This window comes from Schistocerca serialis, chromosome 6, assembly GCF_023864345.2.
Source record: "Schistocerca serialis cubense isolate TAMUIC-IGC-003099 chromosome 6, iqSchSeri2.2, whole genome shotgun sequence".
Classification (NCBI taxonomy): domain Eukaryota; kingdom Metazoa; phylum Arthropoda; class Insecta; order Orthoptera; family Acrididae; genus Schistocerca; species Schistocerca serialis.
The window spans coordinates 285,589,867-285,610,077 of NC_064643.1; the positions used below are offsets into that span (position 1 = coordinate 285,589,867).

The following is a 20,211-nucleotide window of genomic DNA, read 5'->3' on the forward strand; positions in this document are numbered from 1 at the left end:
GACTTGGACAGCTTTGGAACAATGGAAATTTCCGTGATGGATCTGTTACTCAGTTGATATCCAGTGGCTAGTCCACGTTGGACGTCATTGAGAGCTCCTGGCCGACAATTTGTACAGACGACGCTATATTCTGGCCTCGTTTTATACGTTCAGGTCACCTCTCGTGACGTCTGTCGGTCAATTCCGCCTTGCGTAGGAGTGTCCGGATGCTTTTGATTAGATGGTGTATTTCTCGTCGACCAATGGAGCAATACATTATCTGTCGCAGACGTGATCGTTTCCCGGGTATTTAGTACAAATACGCCAACGCAACGCAGACGTCTGCTTGTGGAAGCAATCTTCACCCAATACCACATCGTCTGGGAATGTGCCAACACACAAGGTATTTCAGATCAGGGCATGAACGCCTTTGGTAATCCTCCAGTTTGTGGCATAACAGGGAGTGAGGAGCTGTGGCACAGCTGATGAAATGCGACCCTACATGACGTAGAGACAGCCTGGAAGACGCTATACGTGATGACAACGGGACGAACCAAGGCAGAACCCTCAACCACAGTGTCCTTCCGGACTAAATGAGGAGATGAGCCACGGAGAGGACCAGAAAAAATTTCCCCAGACCCTCATAGCCATCTCTGTCGCAATCTCAACGCCTTGTACGGCAAGGAAGCACTACGACTGTGAATGGCTCAATGCGCCAGGTGATAGCAATCAAGACAAAAGGAGAAAAACAATTTAGAAACAGAAGTACTACTTCAAACAGCCGAGATCGCTATTGTACAGCATTTATTGTGACGATCAGTTTTAGGAAGCTACGTTGCTACTACACAGAGCCTGTACCGTCTATGATGTTTACTTGAGAATCTCGGTAGCTATTCTGCTAAAGTATGAACATGAGCTTGTATAATCGCTGCAGTATATGTGTTGTTTAATGTAATGGTTATTTTATGCTTGACTTGCTGAAATACTGTTGTTCTCATGTTTATCAAGTATTGTTCTATGATATGACACGGTATAATATGCATCTGATAAAGATTCAGTGAAATGTTCTGCAGAAGGTATGTTATATTCCTTGGTATGGTACACGTTTATGTAAAATTGTCTTACGCCCCTTTACATCCGATCCCAATGTGCTTCAATATGTTGACTTATGTTTTACAGATCTGATGACAGCAACGTAGTTTGTTGAACCAGTCATCACAATAAATGCTGTACAATAGCTATATTGGCTGTTTGAAGATGTACTAATGTTTCTACATTAATGGAGATCGTTCCCTAACTTGACAATGTGTGTGCACACGCAAGGAGAAAAACAAATGTTGTTAGTGATATCCAGTACAAAAGAGTAATGTCCTGTAGTGCTGTGTAGTGTAATGTTTCATACTGTAGCGTAGTGTTAAATTATAAATTAGAAAAATCTGTGATACAGTAATGGGTTACAGAATAGTGACCTAGTACCAACAGGATTCCGGATGGGCATATATCTGTGTGCTACATGGACAAGGGGCAGAATGCAGTTCTTTTCCCATAACATGTAATCAGTTTTCCTCTCTCTCTCTCTCTCTCTTCTCCAGTTATGGTTCTTTCTTCAAAGGGCATACTTCTGAACTGTACTAATGCATTTGAAATTTTATGTTAAGATATCATGAGACATACTCGCGTGCATGTTGTCCTATTTATTTTGACTGCCTCGAATTATTTCTCGCCTAGTGCAAAATAAAAGTGGTACCAAGTAAACGTTTAACTATCAGGGGGACATTACCCAACACGTTTTCCTTTCTTATATCTTTGTTCATTAGGAAGATGTTTTTGTTAAGCAGCATCCTATATTTTTTATTCGGTAATTCACTTCATCTTTTCAAGATCTATTCAAAAAGGTGTCACTACGTATCACTGACGTAAACATGATGTTATTAAGCACGTAACACAAAATTAAATCTGACTCTCCCGTAGCAGAACACAGTGCTGGTACCCTGGGTAATGTAACTCGTCTACTTGCTGCAGTTGACAGTAAACAAATGGAAGCACAATGGAAAATGTACGCCAGTCACTCAGTCAATTGTCTTCATTTGAAGTTTTGTCTGAGCACAATATATACCAACCAAGACAAGGTAGAAATTCTACCCATCCATAGAGAATGTAAGTTAGCGGAACAGTAATTGTAGTAATTTTCTGTATAGAACTTCATGGGTAGATGTGTTCTGTATTAGAATCTAGATCACAGACAAAAAGAAAACAGAAAATAAATAAATGTCGTCTAGGAGAACTTTGCCCCTCTCCTGTCTGAAAGGGTCCGCAGCTCGTGGTCTTGCGCTAGCGTTCTCGCTTCCCGCGCATGGGGTCCCGGGTTCGATTCCCGGCGGGGTCAGGGCTTTCTCCTACCTCGACATGACTGGGTGTGGTGTCGTGTTCATCATCATCATACATCCCCATTACGGTCCGAGGAAGGCAATAGCAAACCACCTCCACTAGATCCTTGCCCAGTACGGCGGTACAGGTCTCCCGCATCGTCCCCAACGCTCCTCGGGGTATGGGACCTCATCATCATCTGTGAAAGGATTTCCATCTATTGCTGACACATGCATCCGCGATACTTTTTGAAAGCGGAGGAGACTAGGGTCTTTACAGGCGTTAACAAAGAATGGACGTCGAAATTTGACGTTGTGCGGACGTGAACTTCGTAAGAGATCTGCGAGCACACTCGGACTGGACAAGATTTGGGAAGAAAATCGGTAGTGTCAGTGATTATAGTACCACCGTAGCATTAGCCAAATGCCGTTTAGTGGGACCACGGAAATCTACACTGCGCAACGTAATTAAAGGGTCACTTTTTTAGAAACCCCGTAATTGCCACCCATTGCGACGCTTAAGTTTGACATTTGGTTCAATGGCGCCAACGCGTGTCGCCCTCCGTTGTCACCTTCGGGCTTGATAACGCTTCAGACGGCAAAGAGTCGAGACGTTCATGTGACGTGTAGAGTTAATGATGTCACATTGCCACCAAACTTCATCAAACTCTGCCCAATGCCATCGTCGACGTGTCACACAAAGGGAAGGTCATCTTAGCCCCTCTTTACCACATTTCATCCTCTCTTTTCACATCTCTGCGACGGAGGTTAGAACCGCGACGCATAGCGTTGAAATACGCGGTTTTCTTATGAGTGGGCAAAGAAAACATTCCGGACACACCGGGCTCTCAATGAAACCTCCATTTCTCCAGGAGCATTGATCCCCGCACTTTTCGAGGTCAGAATCGTAGTTTGCAGTGCGATGAGCAAAAGGAAGACGTTGTTGACAACCCTTGACACTAACACTCTCGGACATTTCAAGGCTTCTCCCAGGACGTTGGGGGCTAAGTGCCTATTATACGTGATCTGACCCTTTCAATGCGCAGGGCGACCGAAATTTTTGCTCTCGTGTACAGAATTGAACTACTAGGCACCGTTCAAAATCATCAGGTAGGATTGATTAGGAGATAGAGAAGATCCAACGAAGAGCGGAGCGTTTCATCAAGGGGTCGTTTAGCTGCCGAGAGAACGTTACAGAGATGCTAAACAAACTCCACTGGCAGACGTTACAAGAGAGACGTTGTGGAGCACGAAGAGATTTACTAATGAAATTTCGGTACAGCACTTTTCAGAAGGAAAGCGAGCAACATATTACTTCCCCCCACATACATCTCGCGTATTGACCACGAGGAGAAAATCACAGAAATTAGAGCCAGTACCGAGGTTTATCGATAATCATTCTTCCACGAACTATTCGCGAGTGGAATAGGATTGAAGGGATCAGATAGTGGTGCCGAGAGTAACCTCCGCCACGCACCATTAGGTGGCTTGCGGAGTATGATGTAGATGTAGATTCGACGAAATTTGAATCTGATCCGAAACAGCAGAGTGTGCTTGCACTTTTTCAGCCGTTTTATTTCGCGTGGTCCTGTGGCGCGATCATGCGCGAATAAACGAAAAAGGGTCCTCTAAGATCCCCCAGTTCGGCAAAACACTCATTGCCATCCACTCATATTTTTTGAGCAACCGAAAAATGTACCTGTACAGAGAGAACTTGGAACGAGAGATCCCAGATTCCTGCAGGCAGACTACGATGCTGCTCTTGCGTCTCATGATAGGCTATCCGGAATCAGAGTGTGTCAAAGAGGTTACCTGTCTGCAAGCGCCCAGGAATTCGTCAAGTGTCCTCTCTGTACAGGCACATTGTTAAAATTCTCAAGAAAGGTGGACGGATGGCACCGAGGGTTTTGCCACAGTGGGGAGGGGGGCGGGGGGGGGGGGGGTTCTTAGAGAAGTAATGCGCCATTTTATTCACACATGTGTCATGCCGCATGCCTCCATGATCACGCCACAGGGCGACACAAAATAGGGGCGCTGGAAAACCGTAAGCAACCTTTGCTCTTTCAGATCATGTCCAAATTTCATCGAGTGATTTGGAATGGTCCCTAATGGTTACAACCTGTGCACAAGAGCAAAAACTGCGGTCACACTGCGCTCCAAATGGGTTCACACTGCGCTCCAAATGGGTGCGATCACATTCGGTAGGGATGTAGTTTCACATCTCCTTAGAGAGGGACTGAAACTTCTGTAGGTGTCAGCAGTGTCAAAGGTTGTCAAGAAAGTCTTCCTGTTGCACTGCACTGCGAAACGTCGTTGTCTACCGCGAAATGTGTGGGAGTCAACGCCCCAGGCATACGGGTGGTTACATTGACGACCTTTATGCCACCCCTGCGGCCTTTTAGTGCCTGTCTTGAGCGGTGGTGTGTCTGGAATGTTTTCTATGGCCATTCATAAGAAAACCTCTTGATTTTAGACTCTGAGCGTCGCGGTTCTGATCTCCATCGCAGAGACGTCAAAAGAGGCAGCATAACGACCTTCTGATCGTATTACACGTCCACAGTGACATTGAGCAGAACTGTGGTGAAATTTGGTGCCAATGTAACATCATTAAGCCATCTTACACCTCACATGAATTTCTGAGTGGTGCCTTTTTTTTCACATGTGTGGACACCGTGCTGTTTGCAGCGTCGTCGAGCCTCAGGGTGACGTCACAGGATGCCATGCTTTTGCGCCTTTACAGAGGAAGATTGTACGTACCATTACACCAAATTTAAGACGAAAGTATTGAAGTGGCTGAGAATTACAGGGTTTCTAAAAAGTGATCCTTTGCTTCTTTTGCTCAGTGAAAAGCAGGAAGGCTGGAGGAGAACCTACAACCTGTACCGAACCCGAATTCTGTGTCCTGATCACTGAATCACCTCGTTCCGCCTTTGCACAAGATGGATTAAATATCTAGAGTGTTCCAAGATGGTTGTTTCGACGTCTCCCGCGCTTGGCAACTGAGCTTGTGGGTCGCCCCTGATGATATCGATGTAGACAAGATGCTGACCTCTCTTTTTTCCCCTTCATATTCAATATAGCCTGAACTGAGGTAACTTGAACACTCCAATAATTTTAATCGGACGGAGGAAAGTGTAAAACGGAATGGTATCTGGATTCTGGTACTGAAGAGGATTTTTACCAGTCATCCATCGCGGAGCAGTCGCAGTACTGGTCGACAGCAACCGCTGAAAACATCTGACGTCACGCCTCTGTATGGGAGCCTTCTGCCTTTAGGGACAAAACATTGCGTTTCTCCAAGAAATTCATTCAACCACGGTATAAAAGCACCTATATAGGGACAATTATCGTCATTATGAAGTAAATCGAAGCTCACACGGAAAAATGTAAGTGTTGGTTCTTCCCGCGCGCTGTTCGAGATTGGAATTGTAGAGAAACAGCTTGAAGATTCTCCGACGAATCCTCTGCCAGGCACTTAATTGTGAATTGCATAGTAATGTTGTAGATGTGGATGTAGAATACTTTGATGTGTGACATTTTCGATCGTGAAAATTCACACTTAAAATCGTTGTGTACTGGATTTGGAAAATAATATACGCAGGATGCAGAAGATTCGAAGTTTTCTGTAGGCATGCTCGAGTATTCCGCTCGATAGAAAGGCAGAAATCGGAGCTCGGGAGCTGGCATCAAACACAGTTTCAGTTCATCAGAGAGGTTTATTTTCCAGCGAAATTTTCGGTATGATTGAATCTTATAGTACCTGCTCCTGAGAGGAGCTCCCAAAACTTCATCGGACTGGTCTCCCTTATCCACCCTATAGCCCGGATCTAGCACCTTCCGACTCCCATCTGTTTGACTCCATGAAGAATGCATTCCACGGGAAGCAGTACGTGGATGATGGGCGGATTATTGATCCAGCAAGATGTTGCCTCCGACGTCGATCAGTAGAGTGGTACCAAGCTGGAATACAGGCCCTCCCAGCAAGGTGGTGTAAAGCCGTCGCATTGAACGGAGATTACGTTGAGAAAGAGAGTTTTGTAGCCAACAGAGTGGAGAATAAAATGATGTATTTGAATCTAAATAAAGCCAACTTGCATTTGTAAAAAAGTGTGTTGCATTTCTTAGTGAGCGCCTCCTCGTAATTATTTTTTATTTCCAACGTGGTCATCATCTCTACCTACACTTCAGTAATTACATTCCTGCCGTTATTCAAAGCAGTGATGTTATTCATCTCCTGTTACCCACAGCAAGAGGACTTTTTTTGTTGCTCTTGATCATTTTTTAAGGATTAAAACTCACTTTCTTAAATCCAGTTTTCGATTCGAGGAGTAGATCCAAGTCAGATGGAGCGAGATCTGGCGAATACAGGAGATGTGCGTGCTAATGATAGCGGTTCACAGCTAAAAATTGCTTCAATGAGATGAAATGTTAGGTTGACACGTTTTGATATAGTCCATGATCTATTCGTCCACAAAATCGGTCGTTTTTATTTAAATCATTCTCGGTTGCGACTTAAATGTAATATTTCTCTTTAATCGTTGGAACCTGGAGTACCCGCCGGATCATTATCACAAATTTGATAACAAAGAAAAAATCTGCGCATTTTCTACGATTCGTGGCTGATTTATTCGTTTTTTACACTTTCGGCAACAATCAATTGACCATTTATATTCGCGGAAAGACCATATTTAATTCCTTTTTATGACTTTCCCAGCAAGCGTAGCTCTTACTTTGTTCTTTCCGTGATGTCAGAGGAGATTGTTTCTGTTGCCTTTTTGTCCATAAGTGAGATTTAAAGGAACCACTTATGTGCAGCATGCATTTTCATAATGCTCCAAACATTATACTACGTTAGCCTTTTTGTCTCTCAGTTGACGTCAGTTATCAACCAAATATTGCAACATGTTTCCCTACATGGGCATTAATCTTCTAAATTTTTTCGTAACTTCTCGCAGCCACTGATCGACCCGGAAATTTATATTCTACACCTCTTCCAAAGTTGTTCCACTCCCATAACTCTGATAAGAGTTTTGGGAAAATATCCTAGTAATTCGGGAAATTCTGGATGTGGTACATTTCTTCCATATTCAAAGAAGTTTGGGGCTTGGTCCCGGTCGTCGTTAATTACCGTCCGTAACATTTCGACTGGACACCTGTCAGTCATCTTCAGGTGGGCCATCTCTCTTCACTGTTATTTCAGTTCCTCACGAAGAGGCAGGCTGGCAGCGGATAAAATGGTTTTTCAGCGAAACGTTACATAACTTGGAGAGACTTTTTAAAACACACAAAACAGATTACAGTAAAGAATGATTTTTAAAAAAACACATTGGTGGGCCAAAGTTATGACTTTTGCACCGAAAAAGACGGCAGTTGCTCATCATATTAGGCAATTCGCAATGGGAGAAGATTGGAAATTGCATCTGAGACGGTGTGTTGTGGGAAATAAGCCACATGCTGGATGTCATCAGGATTTGAAGGTTAAAGCCATGACTTTCGATTAGGGCGTGGATTTGGGCACGGTATGCATTCCAACCTGCGCGTAATGATCCTGGATTTATCGGGGACAATGATTAGGAGTGGAACAGGTGAAATTTGGTACACGGTATGAGATCTGGTTACGGTCAGGTAGATGGTCACGCTCAGTTGGGTCTAGGACCTCTCAAGACGTAAGGGTAATGGTACTGAGGTGGTATTTGTGTCAGAACGGTTGTGGTCGGGGTTGATAAATTGATGGCACAGCTGTTTTTCTGCAGGTGTGCAGGAGAGTAGCTATTATGTATGTGACACTGGTTGGGCCTATGTGGATTAGTAAACTGTTTGGTATAAGATGATTATGGCGGATGTAGATAATGGCAAGGACTCATCTGAGTTTTGGGAGAATGATGGTAAGGTCGAGGTACTCAGTTGGATCATTCAGGGGCGGTTGAGGGAGAAAATAAATATTTAGAAAATGGCTGATAGGAACTCCGCCCCAGGCAATAGAATTGTTCGACGTAATATGTAAGGAGACATGCCTGTGGAATGGTGGGGTTGGAGGGAGGTTTCGTTGAGAAGGGGGGCATGGATTTCGTGTTGTCGGATGGCGTGGGCGAGAAGACGTTTATTGGAGCGGAGGGAACGGACAATTTGGGATTGAATATTGTATGTCTGCGCGCCATTTTCAGTCATACGGGGTGTTGTTTGAAGGTTAGATTAAAATGAGTGTATTGACTTGATTTTGGGAACAGGTGACGTATGTATTAAGATGGGAGGTAGTGCGGATGGCAAAATTTATATGCTGCAGGATGTGGGGTCTTTCAAGTGGGTGAACATTTTGAACGACTAGGTTACGAATGGATGATGACTTCAATTATGGGTGAAGGATGGAGGGAGTTGGTTGAACATAGTGGTTTTGAACAAGTATTCCTCCGTCCTGCCATTTATTAGCGTGCTTCGTGTACTCCCCGCGTGCGTGACGCACTACCCTGCGGTGGAGGAATTGCCCAAGTCAGCTGGCCCAGGGCTGTCACTCACCATGGCCATCCTCGCACTCTGTTTCCTTTGTCTGAAGCAAATTCTCGATAAATTTCATGTTAAAGTTGTTTTTCTATCCGCCATTTAAATTTCTGATCTCCTAGTATCAGAGAAGAACGATTTTTTTATTGCGGAACGACGGGATCTACAAAATATCTTGCCAATGTGGTATGGCTTACATAGTATAGACCACGCGCACCGAGGAAGGACGCCGCACCAAACATTCAATGTGCACTCGCCTTACGCAGTCGCTCGAGTCTTTTTCTGCTGAACATTGTGTTTCTAGAGAAAAGTCAATGGAAATGATAAAACAATAATTGTGGCCACAGTATCATCATTTTGGAACTTCATTATTAAAGAATACGTGGAGATACGCTTGGCGGGAAATCTGATGAACCTGTTGGATATTTGATGGAATCTCATCAATTTCACGATTTTCTCCAGACAAAGAAGACAGGGTACTCCGACGGCCGCGGTGAGCTTCAGGCTTGAGAACAGCTACCCAGCGAGGTGGCGCAGTAGTCAGAAAACTTGACTGGCAGTCAGCTGAGCGACGGTTCGAATCCCCACCCAGTTACCCAGATTTAGGTTTTCTGTGATTTCGCTGACTCGCTTAAGATTTCCGGAATGTTTCGCTTTTGTACCTTTCCCGTCCTTCCCCAGTCCAGTCTTGTGTTCCGTCTCTAAAAACCTCGTTGTCAATGGGACTTTAAACTCTAGTCTACCTTCTTTCCTAGAAATAGCTGAGTTCCGCAATTCCACCACCGAGGGAACTGCCCACAGGGTGGCGTTATTAGTCTGCCACCACTATCTTCGACGATAGATGTTTGAAATTCACAAACGCCAATCATTTTTTCCCAATTAGGAGACCCCTTGCCCCACTTCCAGTTTGCCGGCTAATAACTGGTAGAAGAGCAGCTCGATCTACTCCTTGGATTGAAAAATAAGCAGATTGTTAAAAACCGTATAAGCCAGTCAAATAAATACGTCAACAACTGCTAGCATTCCGTAGAACTACTGTTTTAAATTTGGAAAAAAATGTAAGATTGATGCGCTGCTCTGCTCGTAGGTTGAACACTGGGTTCAGGGCGACCGCACATCATCATCCTGCGCAGATAACAGTCAGCTAAGGCTGCTAGTTTTGAACCCGCGTAGAAGTGCGCCCTGGTGACATTGAGCTCAGTTATAGTTAATACACCCCTTCCCCCTAAAATCGCAAAACACCGTCTCGTTAGCCTTGGACCATATACGAAGACGTCAATGAGAGTTGTACAAGAAAAATGTGCCCCAAAGACTCTGTTACAGTTAAGTTAAAAACTATGTCAGTGGTTATTCTCAAAAAATGCGTATCAGCTACAACAACTTTGAAAAGGTGTCTTTTATGTGCCAGTAACCACATATCTCGCGGAATTATCGGTGACACTAATTGTGGTCAGTAATTTCAGGCGTAGGGGAGAACATTTTCAGGAAGTCTTCCACGAATATTGTTTCCAGTGCGGCGAATAATGATACGTTTGTGTCATGGCGATATTGAGTCTGGCGGGTTTATTTCTATGAGCACCATCGTCCGCGAGTACCCTTTGAAGTTTTAATTAACTTTTCGCGAAGCTATAAAAATATTGAAACCAACGTGATAAAAATTTATGCTGCAGGAATGTGCGCAAAATTCTTTAATCGTTGTTTTTATTAAATATTGTTTTCACGAATTAAAACCAGAATATACACGAGTATATGAATGAGAATCTTTAGGTCCACTCGTCAGCTCTAAGGCAAAAGAATCTCTGTGAATACTGGAGAAAATGATAGATGAATGGACCAGGGGAGCTGATATCAGCTCTTGGCCGAATATCGTAGTTTACACAAAATGAACCAGAAATACGATAAAATTTCGAACATTGTTCAGAGATATTTTCTGAGTACTTTGGCATAAGTAAACCGCGATCTCCGGCGATTCGTGTATGTACTTCTTACCCACATTTATCTTTGTATCTGCATTACTCAGAAAATATTTGCACAACAATGCACATGCATATATTATATGCTATGTGCCTTCACATTCGGTATGTGCTGTTTACAACAGTAATGCCTATTATTCTTCGCTCACAAGCTTACATTCAATACTGTTCGGCTGTATCTTGGGTTTGTTGACACAGGTTCACATCTCTCAAAAATAGTCTTCCTTCAGGTCACTTTCCAGTAACGTACCCTTTACTATTATGTTAAAGAGTCCCTCACGTCACATTAGACTGCGATAAGGAGTGCACTACTGTATTAGCCAGGTTTCATTTTCAATCCTATGCTTCCAGCGGAACTGATGCAAATCTGCGCTACTGTGTAAATACGAGACGTTGTTTAACATTGTTACGAAAAATCTCTGAAACTTCTTGACCGATTTATGTCAGGTTTTTACGTGATGCTATAGTAAACATTCGGGCGGACATACACTTCATACTTTTTAATACATACATACAATTCATAATGAGGAAAGGTTGTTAGCAAAAATCTCGGAAAGTTCTTGACCTCCCACATCAAATTTTTAAACTATACTCTAATAAAAGCTTGGGAGGACATGGGCTACGTATCGTTGAATAAACGTGTATGAAGGGGAAACATTTTTAGCAAAAAACCTCGAGAAGTTTATGACCCATTATACTCTAATAAAAGCTTGGGAGGACATGGGCTACGTATCGTTGAATAAACGTGTATGAAGGGGAAACATTTTTAGCAAAAAACCTCGAGAAGTTTTTGACGCATTTACTTCAGACTTGCATGATACCCAAATAAACATTCAGATGGACATAGTGTATAGGTATGACGTTAACACCGACTGCGAGAAAGAAAGTGTTCTGCTGCGCTTTGGAAATACACGATTTCTCGTAGTCAATTTTAACTACGGCAGCCGGCCGGTGTGGCCGTGCGGTTCTAAGCGCGTCAGTTTGGAACAGCGTGACCGCTACGGTCGCAGGTTCGAATCCTGCCTCGGGCATGGATGTGTGTGATGTCCTTAGGTTAGTTAGGTTTAAGTAGTTCTAAGTTCTAGGGGACTGATGACCTCAGTAGTTAAGTCCCATAGTGCTCAGAGCCATTTGAACCATTTTGAACTACGGCAGCAGGGCATTTAAACCATTAGACAGATTGTTTTTCGCTATATGTAATTTTCAACAAGCATAATAATGTGCTGTTTTGTTTTCTTCCTTGCAGTCGGTTATAACAGGAAACAGGAAAGTTGTGTTTTTGGTTTATCCGCTTATGACTAGAACATTACTACCGTGTTTCGGCAGAAACTTTGTAATCCTACAGGTCTGCAGTGCAGAACTTTGCGAAATACTGTCACTGAAGCGACTATCCCTACAGAACCAGCATCTGGAAAGGTCTCTCCCATACCACCATCTTATGTCAATGCGGCCGAGCGATATACCCATTCATTATAACGACTTCAGTTCCCAATCAAGGTTTCATTTGCAGTAACAATAAACAAGCGTCAGGGTAAGAGGGGAGAGGGCTAGAAAGAGGAGATGGACACAGAGGGATGCGAGGAAATGGACGTAGAGAGGAGGAAACTGGGGATGGACAGATAGAAGGGGGGGACGAGATGAAGAGAAAGGGGAGAGGAGGAGATGCGCAGAGAGGATGAGAGGAGGAAAAAATTGACAGAGAAAAGGGGGAGGAGGAGATGGAGAGAGGAGGCGGACAGAGAAGATGGGACGAGGAGATGGGCAGAGAGAGGGGGAAGGAAAAAACATGGACAAAGAGAGGGAGGTGTAGAGAACGGACACAGGGGCGTGAAACAGAATGGCTCAATAGTTGAGTGATAAACCCTAAGTACAGAGAGCCAAGTTGAAAGGTTTCCTTGTCTCACACTCGTGCCTCTCTATACAGGAATTCCTCACAGTAATTGAGAACTTTTCTTTGTAATGTGCAATTCATCCGTATACTCTCTTACAATTCTGCCGTGTTTTATTAATTCTTTCGCTCATAAATTTTGTGATCCGCTTTCTATAAACTATGTATTGTCTCATTCCACGACCGAGCAACAGTGACTCGCAGAGTCCCACTTAACGTGATAGAAAAAAATTAATAAATTGTACTTTTCGTTTGCCAACTAATTTCCAGGGGCTTCTAATCTCCGCTACTCTTTTCAGAACTTCCACCTTTGTAACCGTGCCACTCCACATTGTTTTAAGCGTGCATCTATAACGCCAGATCTCGAAAGAATTTGCTATCTTTTCTTCTTTAGGCCCGGAGTCGAGGTTCCACAGCCATAACATGCCACATTCCAAACACAGTCTTTTGAAGGTACGTGCTTTTTGAAGTCACGATCTTCTTGTTGTTGAAGGCAGTTTTTGCTTGAACAGTTCTGTTTCTGACTTCTGCTTTGCTCCGTCCATCCATACTGACATCTGAGTCACATGGGTCAAACAGCTCATTACCTATGTAAATTAGGACTTTGGTTTTCTGTTCTTTATTAAATTCTATAAATTTTGTTGTGGACTTATATATTTTCACGTCATATTCTTCCCCAATAACGTTATTCATTAGACCTAAATTGGCTTTAGTGCTTCTGCACTTACTGCAATGACAGCCGCGAATACATTGTAACTATATTATTACTCTGGAAAGAGCCACCGAAGACCACGGGTTCCGTGTATCGAAATACTCAGAATATATTCCTAAGAAACTTGGCAATATTGTCGGTGGCGTTCGAGGTCATCTTGTATTACGCTGCAGCCGACTCATGTAAGTAGGAGATTCCATTAGCGTCATAACAAGTACACTCCACTGCTGTTCCGGAAGTGCATCGGTAAATTATGCACTAATTATAACCCTGCCTTTTTAGAACTGGTTACTGTTATGACCAGACGAAACAACTAGCGTCCTGCCATAACTGCAGGTTCTTTGATTGCTCTTGGAGATGGCTCATTGGAACCACAAAATATGAAATATTAGTTCACTTTATTACATGGATGAATAAAAAGATTTACTTACCCTTGATACAATCCTTTGCCACAGGAGTGCGTAGAATATTTATAACTGTCATTGACTATTAAAACATCTCTTGATGCATACAGTCACACTCATCTCTTGCAGCACAATGTTCAACATCTATAAAGGTACATGTTCATCTGAGGCTTGACCAACACTGGTCCTATTCGGTGATGTTGATAGCTTCAGCTGAGATCACAAACTGGGCAGAGCATTTCCATTCGCGGCTCTATACTGATCTCCGTCCGAAGGCGCTGCTGTGCTGACAGATAGGGCGTCTCTTCTTCAGCCTCTCCCACTCGCTGTTGCGGAAGACAGTGGTATCGATACGCATCGCCGAGTTTGGCGTGACATCGCGATCTCAGGCCGACACAACAATAACGACATAGGCGACTTTTTGTGAGCAAATCGAAGCTCCATTGAGAATCACGTGCTTCCTTATCCATTTTGCGACGTATGGGCTCCAGAAGGAACATTTCTCACGGCCCTGAAGTACAGAAAGGAAAACATGGAGTTCCTTCACGCCCGCATTTGCATGGTGACCAGCAAAAAAAGTTTTGCTGTCACCTCAGCGAAAAGAGTATTTCTATCGTGTAATCACAGGATACAGCTCAGTGATGTTGTCCATACGTCGGGGTGCGATCACCCAGTAATGTGGTCCCATCTGGGGTCTACTGCACAGAAACAATTGAAGAATAGCGGTGTAGGGCAGAGATGAAAATGTGTTACGGCGAGCCGCGAAATGAAAATAAAGAACTGTAGGACAGTCTGGAAAGGTGGTAGGCCTTTTGTCAGATTTGTACTGCATGCATGGACGTATTAGGCTACTAGGGAATGTTGCTGGGCGCTGACGATGCTTCCTGAGCCAACTGCAGCAGTCTCAATACCGTAACGTACCAAGTTGGTCACCAGAGTGGCCCATTCGCATATTACATTACTAGCCATTAAAATAGCTACACCAAGAAGAAATGCAGATGATAAACGGGTAGTCATTGGACAAATATATTATGCTAGAACTGACATGTGATTACATTTTTACGCAATTTGGGTGCATAGATCCTGAGAAACCAGTACCCAGAACAACCACTTCTGGCCGTAATAACGGCCTTGATACGCCTGGGCATTGGGTCAGAGCTTAGGCACAGCTGCCTATGAAGCTTCAACACGATACCACTGTTCATCAAGAGTAGTAACTGGCGTATTGTGACGAGCCAGTTGCTCGGCCACCATTGACCAGACGTTTTCAATTGGTGAGAGATCTGGAGAATGTGCTGGCCAGGGCAGCAGTCGAACATTTTCTGTATCCAGAAAGGCCCGTACAGTACCTGCAACATGCGGTCGTGCATTATCCTGCTGAAATGTACGGTTTCGCAGGGGTCGATTGAAGGGTAGAGCCACGGGTCGTAACAGATCTGAAATGTAACGTCCACTGCTCAAAGTGCCGTCAATGCGAACAAGAGGTGACCGAGACGTGTAACCAGTGGCACCCCATACCATCCCACTGGGTGATACGCCAGTATGGCGATGACGAATACACGCTTCCAATGTGCGTTCACCGCGATGTCGCCACACACGGTTGCGACCATCATGATACTGCAAACAGAACCTGGATTCATCCGAAAGAATCACATTTTCCCGTTCGTGCACCCAGGTTCGTCGTTGAGTACACCATCGCAGGCGCTCATGTCTGTGATGCAGCGTCAAGGGTAACCGCAGCCATGGTCTCCGAGCTCATAGTCCATGCTGCTACAAACGTCGTCGAATTGTTCGTGCAGATAGTTGTTGTCTTGCAAACGTCTCCATCTGTTGACTCAGTGATCGAGACGTGGCTGCACGATCCGTTACAGCCATGCGGATAAGATGCCTGTCATCTCGACTGCTAGTGATACGAGGCCTTTCGGATCCAGCACGGCGTTCCGTATTACCCTCCTGAACCCACCGATTCCATATTGTGCTAACATTAATTGGATCTCGACCGACGCTAGCAGCAATGTCGCGATACGATAAACCGCAATCGCGATAGGCTACAATCCGACCTTTATCAAAGTCGGAAACGTGATGGTACGCGTTTCTCCTCCTTACACGAGGCATCACAACAACGTTTCACTAGGCAACGCCGGTCAACTGTTGTTTGTGTATGAGAAATCGGTTGGAAACTTTCCTCATGTCAGCACGTTGTAGGTGTCGCCACCGGCGCCAACCTTGTGTGAATGCTCTGAAAAGCTAATAATTTGGATATCACAGCATCTTCTGTCTGTCGGTCAAATTTCGCGTCTGTAGCACGTCATCTTCGTGGTGTCGCAATTTTAATGGCCAATAGTGTAAATTAGTCTCTTAGTGTATTTTATCGTGTGTAATTTGTTTTTGATTTTTGTGTTGCCAGTGCCCCTGTGGCAACCAGTTGTTTGACTGCTCTGATCGTATAGCTGGCAGAGCCACGCCGATTTGCTGCGACAGGGGGATTTTCTAACCTGGTGTTTTGGACGTAGTGCTGTGTGTGTTTTTCAGTTTGAATTGTCGATAGGTGTTCAGATTTTCCTGCTGAAGAGTTTCTTTGATCTGATTTGCTTCCACTTACGATTATGATCGTAGTTTCCCAGCTTTTGGATGAAAGGGTTGTTCGAATGGTTAGACTTTCTTTACAGCCGTGTGACAAGTTTCTTGAATATCTGCGAATGGTCTCACGACAAAATTCAGTGTGCATGTCCACGATGAGTGTGTAGAGATTCATTGGAAGAAACCGCAGGAAATGTTGTCCACCCAGAAAGGAGGTAGCTTACAAAACCATCATTCGAGCAATACTAGAATAGTGCTCTTCAGTCGGTGATCCGTTTTGGATAAGATTGGTATAGGAAATAGAGAAGGGCCAAAGAAGAGCATCGCGTTTAGTTACAGGTTCATTTAGTAATCGCTAAAGTGGGAAATGATCATCCAACTCCAGTGACAGATGCTGTAAGAGACGCTTATCAATAATCTTTCTTCCCTCGAACCATTTGCGACTAGTACAGTAAAAGAGGGAAATAACCGTGGCGCACAAAGAACCCTTCGCTACACTCCGTAAGATGGCTTGCGAAGTAATAGATTTATATGTACATGTAGATGTATCGTGAAGCATTGCCTGTGAATCGTAAACCTTGATCTGAATTACCTCCGACCCTGAACGTCTCTGAACTTGGAACTCTGTTTGCTTGCAGGAATTAGGCGGCAGAGCATCGCCAAACTGCACAACCTGTCGATCGAGGCGCCAATCACCAAGGTCATCTCTCTCATCGCCACCGCGCAGGAGACGTCCTCACCGGAAGTGGTCCACATGCTTGATAAGGTGCGTGCTTATCGGGCGCGCAAAACATGTGCTACGTGCAGAGAAACGTGGAGGAAGTGCCGGGTAATGCCTTTAAATCCCACGCGTCTCGCCATTCCGTTCTCCTGAGCACCTCGTTTGAGATTCGCAGTGTACGTTCTGTTGCCGCATCGCGTTCCTCCGGTGGCAAGAGCCAATGAGATGCGCTTACGTGCTTCACTTCGCAAAGGTCTCTGCAGAACAAGTTCGCTTACGTAATTTACTCGTAATTCATGAGATAAAATCTCGCGGTTGTCTTTTAAGTACGTGGCATACTTTAGGACAGTGGAGCTCAGCTGCGATGTAACACGAGGCTTGTAGTACATTTGAAAGTACCTTCTGAAAATAAATTGTATGATTCCTTAAGTTATATGGGGAAAACAGAGTATTTGTGGAAGTCTTCATTTCTCAGTGCCCGTTCCATTACAGTGGGGCAATAAGTGCGTATAATTTTGAGGATGTGAGCACTACGTAAAACTTATTGATTTCTGATTTTTTGTCGTATAGTATGTTATTCGTTCTGTTGTTAAGAAACACAGCTCTAACGTACCCGATCTTGAAGGAATCAGCCACGTTTTCAGTTAGGAAGAAAACAGCCCTTTCTGAGTCCATTCATTAAAAATAAAAGAACAAATTACTATTTCATGGACGTTGCAGTGAAGAGGCAATATTTTCTCGAACACGTGATGAATGCTTTAAAAGTAATCTCGTTAAATGTTCTATACTTAGCTGTTCTTTATTTATAATTATTCCTCTTTATGTGACGATAATAAAACATCCTTGTACTTACAGCGTGATTATAGTAAAAAGGCAAACAAAGAATCAATACTTTAACACTATTATTATTTGGTCAGACTTTGATAACGCTATTGTTTTAAGAGCTTCTTTGTAACCATTACATTTGTTCAGCTAATTCAGATTGAATTTCATTGTCTAAATAAAATTCATAGATAAGTTTACATTCTGCAATAATTATATCTAAGAGAGAATTCCTACACCAGCAGTAGTCCGATTTTTTGAAAGTAAATATGTCACGTTTATAATCGTAGACCGCCGTGAAATCTGACAAGTGTTCGTGGATATCTTCTTTTTCTTTGCAGTAAATGTAAGGCTGAGTGAAATGGAAAATTCATTCGTGAGAATACACAAGTGTCATTTTAATTTGGACATGTGTACGCTTTTATCACTTGAGAATGAGGATTAATTATTGCTACCGTCATTCTTATGGTAATAACTAGAAACTAAAACGTGAGCGAAATGTTTGTTCGTTGATAAGAAAAGTAGCTCTCAATAATTTTTGAAAATAGAAATGTTTTCTGCACTTTTGGATCGTATAGGAAAAATATCAGATTCAGCATCCTAGATTCAAATTTAATCTTTGATGTTCTTGCGTGTTTCTTTAGCGTTATTTTCTCAATTCTGATTGATAGTCTGTGTGTAGAAATGTGTCTGACAAGTTTTACCGTGCTATTTTTGGCATCTCACTAACACCAGGACCTTTATTTGAGTTTAATTCGAAAGGCGTCCTTATCATTCTGCCTTGCAAGTCCTGAAAGGTCCTTTAGTTTATGGCACGAGAATGCGTATTCATTTTATATCTGCACAACTTTTCTTCCGCAACGATACTGAGCGATATTTGCTTATTCCTTAATAAAAATAAAAATCGCTATTCTACAACTGAAAATCGGGACGAAAATCTTAACCGACATGAGGAAGCTGCTCTGCATGCCACGCTAGCCTTTAAAAGGTGCAGTTCCGTTTGAATACGGAGAAGCAGCGCCAGGTAAGAGAAGGGTCAGTAGTTAGTCTAGCGACGGAAATACAAAATGGGACACGGATTATCGCGAAGTTACTGTGAGCTTTGAGTGTGGGTGTGTTATGCAGGGAGCACTTACCGCACACGCGTACTTAATCGCACAGTATCTCTGGAGGCGCGCAGTACGCGCCGCCTGTCGAGGTGACAGGGTTCCTCCGCGTTCTCACGGATTCACGCCATTCGCGCCGTGTCCCGGCGTTCTCGCAGACGCGATAACGGTCTTATCTCGACGCGCACCCACGGCGGAGTAAGCGATCTCTGAGGTGCCTCCCGGAGAGGCGGTCCCGGTCACCTATCATGAGGTGTCAGCCGGCCAGATAAGGGCGGCGGGCGCGCTGCTGTCAGTGGCATGGGCGCCGTGCTAAGAGTCGTCTGCCGGCAGGTGGTGGACATCCTGCGCACCACCGAGCTCTACTCGCCCGTCATGAAGGAGGACAAGGTGCGGCCGGGAGACCCCGTCACCAGCGACCTCATCTCTGCACTGCTGTCCGTAAGTACCTGCTCTGCTCGCATCACATTGCTCACGGCTTGCTCAATATCGTTACTTGTTAGTATACAGGGTTACACTCTGGGGTTTCAGAAGACGACTGTGACAAAGCTACAAGACTTATACAAAACAGAAACATATCATCACTCCAAGTTTTTAATTCGTATATATTATTAACAGGCTAACCCAGTTCATGGTTCACAGTTCATGGCTCATGAAGCAAATTCCAGTTGCAGGTTGCCTACCTAATGGCGTACAGGGGCAGCAAAAATTTGATTTCTATCATTTCGTATAATTATTGACCAAATTTAAATATTTCAAATACTGTTATACTCTATTCATTAAGAGGTGCATTCTTGTGTTAAATGTTTAATACAATAAGACAAGTATTGGCGTTAGACATTGTATGTCATGAGGCGGGGGAACACTCGGCTCGGAAGTGCGAAGCTTACATTCATCCAGTATTTGAGAAGTGACTTCCAACAAACTTTACAGATAATTTGGAATCTTTTCGAAACTTTTTCTCGCTAATACCCCCCACCACAAAATCATCAAAGGAAATAGTTTATAGTTTACTACATTGTCGTTGTTCATGCAGTAGAACTACATTATCAGGCATGGGGTTTTAATTTATTGATTCTTTAATTGATTTTTGCAGGACACGGTAAAAATATTAAATAATACTTCCTAACGTTCTGCTAAATCATATATATATATATATATATAT

General features: G+C 43.6%; 1 protein-coding gene across 2 annotated transcripts in view; it reads left to right on the plus strand.

Annotated features, from left to right (window-relative positions):
• LOC126483878 (high affinity cAMP-specific and IBMX-insensitive 3',5'-cyclic phosphodiesterase 8A) overlaps positions 1 to 20,211 on the plus strand; it is a 1,729,999-nt gene that overhangs the window by 1,497,007 nt on the left and 212,781 nt on the right. For both annotated transcript variants that reach the window (XM_050107127.1, XM_050107128.1), the window contains exons 12-13: positions 17,036 to 17,163; positions 19,380 to 19,487. In XM_050107127.1, the coding sequence (XP_049963084.1) occupies positions 17,036 to 17,163; positions 19,380 to 19,487 (236 nt within the window). The remainder of the gene's footprint in view (positions 1 to 17,035; positions 17,164 to 19,379; positions 19,488 to 20,211) is intronic.